General features: G+C 54.0%; 2 protein-coding genes across 8 annotated transcripts in view; both read right to left on the bottom strand.

The window, feature by feature from the left end:
- The window catches only part of EBI3 (Epstein-Barr virus induced 3), a 7,801-nt gene extending 2,249 nt beyond the window's left edge, over positions 1-5,552 (bottom strand). Inside the window, exons 1-5 of one of the 6 annotated variants that reach the window (XM_081799690.1) lie at positions 5,277-5,552; positions 4,628-4,928; positions 3,650-3,773; positions 2,395-2,573; positions 845-1,002 (exon numbers count right to left, since the gene is read on the bottom strand). In XM_081799690.1, coding sequence (XP_081655816.1) covers positions 845-1,002; positions 2,395-2,573; positions 3,650-3,773; positions 4,628-4,913 — 747 coding nt within the window. In that variant the 5' untranslated portion in view covers positions 4,914-4,928; positions 5,277-5,552. The other 5 variants (XM_081799800.1, XM_081799863.1, XM_006738738.3 and 2 more) reach the window with 5 other exon arrangements.
- Positions 5,553-5,802: 250 nt separating this feature from the next.
- ANKRD24 (ankyrin repeat domain 24) lies at positions 5,803-9,750 on the bottom strand. 2 transcript variants are annotated; one of them, XM_081800142.1, is made up of 4 exons: positions 8,262-9,750; positions 6,526-6,651; positions 6,319-6,381; positions 5,803-6,167 (listed from the first exon to the last, which is right to left on the bottom strand). In XM_081800142.1, the coding sequence occupies exons 1-4, from the start codon at positions 8,514-8,516 to the stop codon at positions 6,090-6,092; spliced, it is 522 nt and encodes a 173-aa protein (XP_081656268.1). In that variant the 5' UTR covers positions 8,517-9,750; the 3' UTR covers positions 5,803-6,089. The 2 variants fall into 2 exon arrangements, with proteins under 2 accessions (XP_081656268.1, XP_081656206.1); XM_081800080.1 differs by having other exon boundaries at positions 6,319-6,384; positions 8,262-9,561.
- Positions 9,751-9,757: the final 7 nt, after the last annotated feature.

The following is a 9,757-nucleotide window of genomic DNA, read 5'->3' as shown; positions in this document are numbered from 1 at the left end:
AAAAAAAAAAATAGAATAAAAATTTATTTGTATGTATATAAATGAAAATAAATTGCAAAAATATTTAAAAGAAAACGAATGCACATTAAAGAAAATGTAAAAGCCAGTTCCTTGACTACTCGCCACATCGCCGATGCTCAGCAGCTACATGCGGTTCATGGTACAATTTTAGTCAGTGCATGTGTAGAACAGAAAGTCCCATGGGACAGGGTCGCAGAAGCCTACCCCCTGCAAGCTTGCAGCTCCTGGGTCTGGCATCTGAGGCTAATACACAACTGACCACAGATGCTCGGCAATACCCTTGCCTTACTTATCCTCTACTTTGTAAAAATTTTAAACAACATATTTGTTTTCAATCAAGGTGAAATTCACATGACATAAAATTAACCAATTAAAGAGAACAATTTGGGGCCTTGAGTATATTCCCAATGTTGTGCAACCATAACCTCCTTCTAGTTCCAGAACATTCCATCACCCCAAAAGGAAGCCATGTCCCCATCGGCCATCTCTCTCCGCTCCCTCCCCAGCCCCTGGCAGCCAGAACCCCCTTCCTGTCTGGGGATGTGCCTGTTCTGGATGTTTCCCATAAATGGAATCGTGATGAACACACCCCGTGTGGGCTTCTGTGTCTGGCTCCCTCCCCGAGTGTCGTGGGCTCAGGGTCCGTCCCTGGGGCCGCGCATGTCTGCGCCTCACCCCTGTTCCCACTGAGTGACCTGCCCATGCATGGGTGGATGCATGTGTTTTTCTATTAATCTGTCGACTGACATTCGGGCGGTTTCTGCCTTTTGGCCGCTGTGAATGGCACGTGCTGTCCTCCCCCTCCTCCCCTCCTCCTCCTTACCTGGCGGAAGCGGGCCGATCCGTGATGCTTGTATCGGATCCAGTACTTGAGTGAGAAGATCTCTGGGAAGGGCCAGGACCGGGGGGGTTCCCACTGCACCCACAGCCGCTGCCCAGGGAGGGGGCGCAGGCGGACGCTTTCGGGAGGGTCTGGTTTGACTGACGGACAAGCAGGAGGCAGGGTCAGGGGCTTCTGGTAGGCTCCCTCCTTCATCCAATCAACCAACAAGTATTTATTGAGTGTCTACTGAATGTCCAGCGGCATCCTGGACACTGGGGACACAGCAGTGACCAACATAGACCCAACCCCTGTCCTCTTGGAGCTCAGTCCATCAGGGCAAAAGACAAGAAACAAGAAGCAAATCCATGGGGCATCAAGAGTAGGGAAGAAAGATCAAGAGCTATTTAACTCTAAAACATTCCATCACCCCACAAAAGATAGCCCGTCCCCATCAGCAGTCACTCACCATCCCCAGCCACTAATGCACTTCCCGTTCATGGATGAGTCTGTTCTGGACATGTCACCCACGTGGACTCACACTGTGTCCTTCTGTGTCTGGTTCCCTCCCTGAGCATCGAGTGCTCGGGGTCTGTCCCTGGGGCAGCATGTGTGGGTGCCTCGCTCCTGTTCATGACTGAGTAATGTCCCATAATATGAATGGAGCCTGTTTTGTGTATCCATTCATCTGTTGACAGACCCTTGTGTTGTTTCTGCTTTTTGTCTATTATGGATAATGTTGCCGTGAACATTACAAGTTTCTGAGTACATATAATTTCATTTCTCTGGGGTATATACCTAGTACTGGAATTGCTGGCTTATATGGTAATGTATGTTTGACTCTTTGAGGAACTACTAGACTTTCTTAATAATCACCAGCAACATAGGAGGGTTTGCAGTCTTTAATAATGTGCTCATGGGAGGGCTCACTGAGGAGATGACATCTGAGTACATGTGAGGGAGGTGAGGGAGTGAACTGTGTGGAGATCTGGGGAAGAGGTTTCCAGGCAGAGGGCACAGCCTGTGCAAAGGTCCTGGGGCAGGACCTACTTGGTATGCTGGAGGAACAGAGGAGGTGTGTGTGGCTGGAGAAGAGTGAGTGATGAGGAGGACAGGGGGAGGAGGGGAGGTCAGGGAGGGGATGGGGCAGGTTGTGCAGAACTTTGGGGGCCTTGTGGAAGACTTGGGCTTTTACGCCAGGCAGGTGGGAGCTCTGAAGGGCTGACAACAGGGGAGGGTGGGACCTGACTCGGGTGCTCACAGGCGCCCTCTGGTGGCCACCGTGGGGAGGGCAGATAGTGGGGGTGAGGGCAGGACTGGGCACCAGGGTGGAGGGGATTGAGTCAGTCCAAGCGAACATGGAGGCTGGGCTGGGTGGGGGCTCGGTGTGGGGAGAAGTGGGCGGCTTCTTGAAGAAATGCAAAGGTGGAGCCGACAGGACACAGGATGGATGGACAGGATGGATGACAGGAGGTGGGTGGTGAGAGCGGGGAGGGGCAAGCAAGCTGGCGGCCCTCCGCACCCCCCACGGCCCCGCTGCCACCCACACTCACTGATATGCTCGGGAACAAAGGGCACGAAGCTGCTGCTGCTTCCCCAGGGCTGGACCGCTGTGACGTTGAGTATATAAGGCACCATGGAGAACAGCTGGACATCTGGGATGGTGCAGCTGGTGGCCTCAGGGGTCAGCTGGAGGCAGGGCTGGCTCTCCCCGTGGGCAGCCACGCCGCGCCTGGACACGCAGGGGCAGCGTGAGGGCCTCAGCGCTTCCCGCGGGACGGGGAAGCGGGGTTACTCAAGGAAGGACCTCAGGCTGGGTCCTGCTGTTGGCCGTGTGACCCCGAGGGAGCCATTCACCCCAACATCACGGAGCCTGTGTGGACCCAGGGCCAGGGGGAACACCCTACAGGGAGACGCTAGGGTCCAGATTCTACAGGCTTCTGGAATGTCAGCATTCCAGCCTTAGAATTCCAACATTCCAAGGTCTATGGACTCACAGATTCTGAAATAAGAAGATTCTGACTGTCCTGCGTTCTGAGACCCCAAGATTTCAGACTCTAGGGACAAGCTCAGCGCTGCACATACAGCCTTCCAGAACATTCCACGTGCTCTGACCGCCCCGTCACATGCAGTAGTCACTGGCCGCGAGTGGCTGGCCGCTGTTCAAAATGTGGCTGGTGCAAGCAAGGGCGGCTTTCCGATTTATTTTATCTGCCCTCAATGTCAAGTTCCCGGTGGTCAGAAAACTTGACAAAGTTGTTCAGGATGACCCAGGTGGGTGACTCTACATTCCCACCCACAGATTTTATAGTCTAATCAGAGACCAAGAATTCCCTATGAACATCTAGCACGTGAGTTGAAATGTGCTCTATGTGTAAAATGCACGTGGAGTTTCGGGCTTAGTATAAAAAGAGTGTAAAATATCTCATTAACTTTTAACATGTTGATTACATGTTGACATGATCCTGCTTTAATCCCACTAAATAATACTAGTTTCTATTATGAATTTACATATATAAATTGCACATAAGCATGTTAAGTTGCACTCGATCCTATTAAATACATTATTTGGAATATTGAGATGATACTGAAGCAAAATATTAAAAGTCACGTCATTTCTCTTTCCTTTTTAAATGTGGCTTCTAGAAGGGTTTGAACTCCACATGTGACTCGCAGGCTGTGTTTTAGGAAGTATATCTCTATTGGCCCATGCTGTTTTGGAATTCCGAGGGTTTCGGGTACTCACTAGGCCTCCAGCTGTCCTGGCCCCAGCGTGAAACCCCAGGACACCCTCCTGGGCACTCTGACCTGTACGAGGCAATGAAGGACGTGGGCTTGGCGGAGTGTGGAGTGGGCAGCAGGGTCCAGGAGCAATCCACAGCAATCGGGTACCTAGGGGCCCAGCACCGCACCCTGGGCTGGGTGGGGGCTGCTGGGGCCCCGGAGGGAGAGGAAGCCGTGTGAGCTTCCAGCCTGCCCCGGGATTGTCGGAGCCCTACGTGTGCCGGGCCCCAGCCTCCCTGCCAGCCGTCGGCACCAGGCACACAGTAGGTGCCTAATAAAGGTTTGTGCAGCGAATGAATATATAAATGAAAGGCAGCTGCAGGGGCGCCTGGGTGGCTCAGTCGTTAAGCGTCTGCCTTTGGCTCAGGTCATGATCCCTGGGTCCTGGGATCGAGCCCTGCATCGGGCTCCCCGCTCCGTGGGAAGCCTGCTTCTCCCTCTCCCACTCCCCCTGCTTGTGTTCCCTCTCTCGCTGTGTCTCTCTCTGTCAAAAAATAAATAAAATCTTAAAAAAAAAAAAAAGGCAGCTGCATCATCTCTCGCCTCCACTACAACCTGTGAAGGCAGGGAGTATTAGCCCATTTTCCAGATGGGGAAACTGAGGTTTAAGGAACCACACAGGGGGACCCGAGTGGCAGGGAGCCCCGGTGGGAGGGAGCTGTCTCAGTGTAGCCCCTCTTCCTAGCAGCTTTGTTTAGAAGTGCATGGAATGAATGCATGTAATTAAAATGTCTCCTCTCCCTCCCTCTCTCCTTCCCTCCCCCTCTGTCCATGCTGTGGCTGCCACTTCCTGGTGTCGCTTTGCGGTGGGACTGGTCCTCTGTTTCTCCGTTTCCCCATCTGTGCAATGGGATGGCAACCCCCTCCCACCCGTGGGTTATCCAGTAGGTGTGTGAGCTCCCACCCCACAGCCCAGAATATTCCATGGTAGACAGTTCAACTCCAGTCTCCCGGTAGTGTCCTTCTGCCTTGTCCCCCAGGCCCCCGGCAGGTCCCACGTACCTTCTCTCCCGCTGCAGGGTGAGCAGCCCACCCAGAGGGCGAGCACCAGGAGAAGTCTTGAGGCCATGAGTCCGTGGGCTCTGCTGTCAGGAGCTGAGGCCGGGAGCACCTCGGGGAGGCAGGGGCCTTGGGTCCCACCCGAGGTGGTCGTGCAGCCCCTGGTCAAAGCCCCCCCTTTCCCTTCCCTGGGTCTGACTCCCTGGGCGGTTTGTGGAGCCAGCAGAGAGCTGCGCGGGGATGGTGGAGGAGCCCTGGTCCCTTCACCTGTCACAGCTGGGTTGGGCATGAGGTTCTGGAGGCCCTGGGCAAGGGGGCGGGAGAGGAGGCCTCGAAAGAGAGAAGTGGAGCCCCTGTGGCCTTTCCCACAACAGCCTGACTGCAAGTCCTTCCTTCCGGCTGCAGCGAGGACGAGGACGGGGGGGGGTGGGGGGGGTGGGGGGGGGCGGGGAACCCCAGGAGGGGGAAGAGGACAGGGAGAAGGATGAGGAAGGCCAGAGCGGGCAAAGACACAGAGACACAGAGAGAGGGGGATAGAGACAGAGATGGGAGCCCGTGAGCCAGCGGCAGAAACAGAAGAGAGACCTGGAGACAGGGAGACACAGGGTGAAGAGAGACCCAGGCAGGACACAGAAATCACCCCTTTACTCACCGACCGACTGCAGGGGTGGGGATCCACCCTGGCCAGTGCTCCACTCTCCAGGCCACGGAGACCAGGGAGGGCAGTCCCTCCTGCGGGACCTTCTCTGAGCCATAGGGACGCCAAGGGACAGGCTGAGCCCCTACAGACGCGGTGCCGCCCCGGACACTCAAGGAAACCCCGGGGACAGGTCACATTCCCACCTCCCCCACCTTAGCTGGAAAGAGCCAAGAAGCCCCAGGGGATTTTGGGGGATTTGCCCAAGGGCAGGGAGGCTGGGGGTGGGAGGCTCCCAGCAGGGCTGGATTTAGGGTGAGGCAAGTGACTCAGGGCACACTTGGATGCTGTCTTCACTTAACATTCGGACGGTTTGTTCATCACGGACTTCTGACTTTTTACAACACCGCATGAACACAGTATTCATTCCGGGGCCTGAGTCGTTGGTGCAGGAGGTGACTGCCTCACCTGCCAGTCCCCGTTCTAGGCCACCCCTCTCCTCCCTACCGCGGGGGCCCAGCGATCAGGCCATACACATTCATCCTCTGCTCGGAGAGCTTTTATTCCCAGGGCCCGGGGTGGTGCCTCGTTACAGGACCGACAGGACAGGGTGCGGGAGAGGGGGCTCACAGGGTCTCCGGCGGGGGTGAGGGCACAGTCAGGGCTGGGGATGACACTGGCCAGTGCGTGCAGGGACCAGTGGGGCAGTGGACGCAGCTAAGTACAGTCGAGAAGGCCCAGGCTGGTGTCCGAGCTTAGAAGGTCAGCGCGTGAGCCTGGACGCCCCCACGCGTGAGCCTGGCGGGCGGAGGGTCAGTGCTGTGATGCTCAGCGGCCCTGAGCTTGGAGTCTTTGCATCTGTAGGATCTGGCTCAGGATCCGCTGCACATCTTCATCCATCTGACCCTGGGGCAGGGGGAAGCAGAGAGAGAGAGCGCCTGGGCACTCCTGCCCCGGCTTCCCGGTTCCCTCCCGCGCCACCCCTGAAGGCCATGAACCTCTCCTCCTGTACAGATGGGAGAACGGGCCGGGGTGTTGGTGGCCAGGCGAGACTCACCTGAATGGCATATAGGAGGTGGCTTCTGTACAAGGCCACCACTGCGCTGTGGTCCCTGGCAGCCTGCTGTGAGTATGGGGGAGGGGTGCTTAGAAAAGCAGGTCCCCCCAACACGCCCCAAAGCCCCCTTTACACCCAGAGCCCCTGCCCCAGTGTGACAGCTGCTAAAATCCTGAACTGCTTTCCTCCCCCGCCCCGTGTCCTCACCTTCAGCTGCTCCTGCAAGGCCTTGACCTGGCCTTGGAGGGCCTCCACCTCGGGGGTGCCTGGGGCCGCTGGCTGGTCCTTCAGGGCCTCCTTAAGACTGAAGACTTCCTTGGAGAGCTCTGTGATCTAGGCGGGGCGGGTAGGGGGGACCTCCAGTCACCCTGAGCCTGGGGCCCGAGACATTGGACCTCCCCAGCACCTAGGGAAGAGGCTGGTGAGGGAAGGTCACATCCTAGAGCCTGGCCAACTCCGGCCCGCGGGAGTCTGGCCCGTGAGCTAAGAATGGCTCTCACATTTGTAAATGGTTGGGGGGGAAATGTCAAAAGAAAAATGATATTTCATGACATAGGAAAATCAAATCAAATTCCGAGCTCGTACATAAAATTTCATTGGTGCGCTGCCAGGCCCATTCACTGACACGTCAGAGCCGAAAACATGGACTCTGGCTCTTTCCAGAAGTTTGCCGATCCTGTCACAGCCCCTCTTGCAGACTCTGGAAAGGGGAGGCTGACAGAACGGGAGGCCCAAAGCAGCCTGGCCTGGTGGGGCTGGGTCAGGCAGCCCTGGGCTTGGGTCCCTCCCTACCCCTTTCTTGCAGGAGATCTTGGGAAGACGGCTTAACCCCTCTGAGCCTCAGTTTCCTTATCTGTAAAGGAAGGAGAATCACGGTTCTCACCTTGGCAGGTTACTGTGATTCTGAACGGAGGTTAAATCTACACTGTGCCTGGCAAACAGCAGGCACTCAATAAATGCTAAGCTTTATTATTATACTACAGATCAGAGGTTCTCAATCTCTGCCCTCAGGGAACCCCAGGCCATGTGTGGGGATGTCTGCGGCTGTCACATTGGGGGTGCTCCTGGCATGGAGGGGGTGGGGCCAGGGATGCTGCTTATCCCCCCACAGTGCCCGGGACGCCCCCCCATAGAGAATGGCCTGACCCCAGTGTCACTAGGTGCCGAGGGGGAGAGATCCTGCAACAAATAAACCATAATCTCGACCACAATTTTATGTTCATTTTGCAGAAGGTGTTAACAGGCTCAGAGAGGTCAACTGACTTGTTCAAGGTCACACAGTGAGCTAGGGCTGGGGGACTCTATGCTGATGCACCTGGGGCTCTGGGAGTCATGTGCCTGTCCAATGAGCGAGCGACCTGACGTGTCACTCTGACATGTCACACTTGGCCTCTCAGAGCCTCAGCTTGCTCATCTAGAAAACAGGAATAAGAATGCCTTCTGGCTTTCGGGGTTAGAGGGAAATTAAAAGTGATAGTGTGTGAAAACCACCCAACTCAGTAGCCATGGCCTGCTGTCAACCATCGTCGTTACTGAAGACCAGAACTTGGGAAGCTGGGTCCAAACGCTGGCTGAACCTCTGCATGGCTGTGCGACCTCAGGCAAGTGGCATCCCCTCCCTGTGCCTTGCTTCTTCAAATGGGGAAAATAAGAGCGAACTTACGGGAACTTGACGTGAGGATTACATGTGTTAGTCCATGTCAAATACATAGCTCGGGGCCTAGCATGCAGTAAGTGCTCAGTAAATGTTAACTGTGGTTATAATTCACAGTTAGAACAGTAGCCCACGTGTCTGAGTTGTCCCCTTCCTTCTCTGTGCCTCAGTCTCCCATCTAGAAAATGGGCTGATCTCCCAAGACTCGTTCATCTGGGACATTCTTGGATTTCCCCCAACCTTTGTTGGGTGGGAACCCCCCAAGGGAGCACAGGGAAAGGGGACGCACCTTCTTGTCCTTCTCCTTGGCCATATCCAGGGCTTCCTGGGCACGGCTCTGGGCCTGGCGTGCCCGCTCGGCCTCGGTCCGTAGCCCCAATAGCTGCTGTTCTGCTGTGGCCAGTTTCGCCTCGGCCGCATGCCGCTCACTCTTCATGAACAACGCCTCCCTCTGGACCTGCAGCCCAAGCCCATGAGGGAGCGTGAGCCCGAGGACATGAGGACCCCAAAGTCTCCTGACCCTTCCATTCGGGCCCGAGGACATTCAAGCCCATTCTGATATCGAGGAGTTTGACTCAGGGAGTGCTGGATTCTTCCCGGACACCACAAACATTCCGGCCCATTCTTACACTCATGACGTGTTAGCTGTGTGGCCTCAGACAACTGACTCAACCTCTCTTTGTCTGTTTCCTCATATGGAAGATCAGGGTAATAGCAGTCCCCACTTTGCAGAGTAATTGTGAGGAGGAAATGGACAAATACAGGGCATGTGCTTAGAACAGAATCATTATTTTTCCAAGAAAACGCTCTTTTAAAATCAGTTAATTCTGGCTGCCATTTACTGATCTCTTATACTATGACTGCCCTAAATCATTTATAGAGATTAAAACATTCAATTTTCACCTGAGAATTCAGAAGTAGTATTATCTCTGTCCCAGGGGTGAGTAAACAGAGGCATGGAGAGAAAAATGCTTTCCCAACAACAACTAATGAATGTGGCTTCTTATTCACGTATTTTGTTATAACACCTGCCAGTTTTTGTGGGGTTTTTTGTTTTTTTTTTTAATATTATTATTATTACTATTATTTTTAAAGATTTTATTTATTTATTTGAGAGAGAGAATGAGAGCACATGAGAGGGGGGAGGGTCAGAGGGAGAAGCAGACTCCCCTGGGACTCCAGGATCATGACCTGAGCTGAAGGCAGTCGCTTAACCAACTGAGCCACCCAGGCACCCTTTTGTTTGTTTCTTAAGAGAAGAGATGGAATCAAATGTCCACCACGAGGGACAAAATATATATATATACATATATTCCCAATATACATACATGTATATATATGTTCCCTGGCCTTAAAAAACCCAACAACTCAGCATCAAAATCTACTGGGTTGAAAATATTCGATTAAAAATCTCTGGGCATGGGGCGCCTGGGTGGCTCAGTCATTAAGCATCTGCCTTCGGCTCAGGTCATGATCCCAGGGTCCTGGAATCAAGCCCCACATCGGGCTCCTGCTCAGCAGGAAGCCTGCTTCTCCCTCTCCCACTCCCCCTGCTTGTGTTCCCGCTCTCGCTGTGTCTCTCTCTGTCAAATAAACAAAATCTTAAAAAAATAAATAAAAATAAAAATGATTTAAAAAAAAATCTCTGGGCATAACGTCCTCCTACTTTTGGGCTGAAGAATCAAAAATGATCCCAAGGCAAAATGACAAGCTCTAAACAGCCAACTGGAAGAACCACAGGCAGATTACAGGCCAGCAGAGAAAATGGTGTCATAGTGAAAAAAA

Source organism: Leptonychotes weddellii, chromosome 1, assembly GCF_054177405.1.
Source record: "Leptonychotes weddellii isolate Sample4059 chromosome 1, ASM5417740v2, whole genome shotgun sequence".
Taxonomy (NCBI): Eukaryota; Metazoa; Chordata; class Mammalia; order Carnivora; family Phocidae; genus Leptonychotes; species Leptonychotes weddellii.
This window is presented reverse-complemented; position numbering and strand designations above follow the sequence as displayed.

Excerpts from the sequence above, each read along its gene's own strand:
- ANKRD24 (XM_081800080.1), bottom strand. The coding sequence starts at position 8,516 with ATGTCCTCGGGCCCGAATGGAAGGGTCAGGAGACTTTGGGGTCCTCAT. Across the intron at positions 6,652-8,261 it reads CCAAGGAGAAGGACAAGAAG|ATCACAGAGCTCTCCAAGGA; the intron begins GTGCGTCCCCTT and ends CGCCCCGCCTAG. Across the intron at positions 6,168-6,318 it reads ACCTCCTATATGCCATTCAG|GGTCAGATGGATGAAGATGT; the intron begins GTGAGTCTCGCC and ends CCCCTGCCCCAG.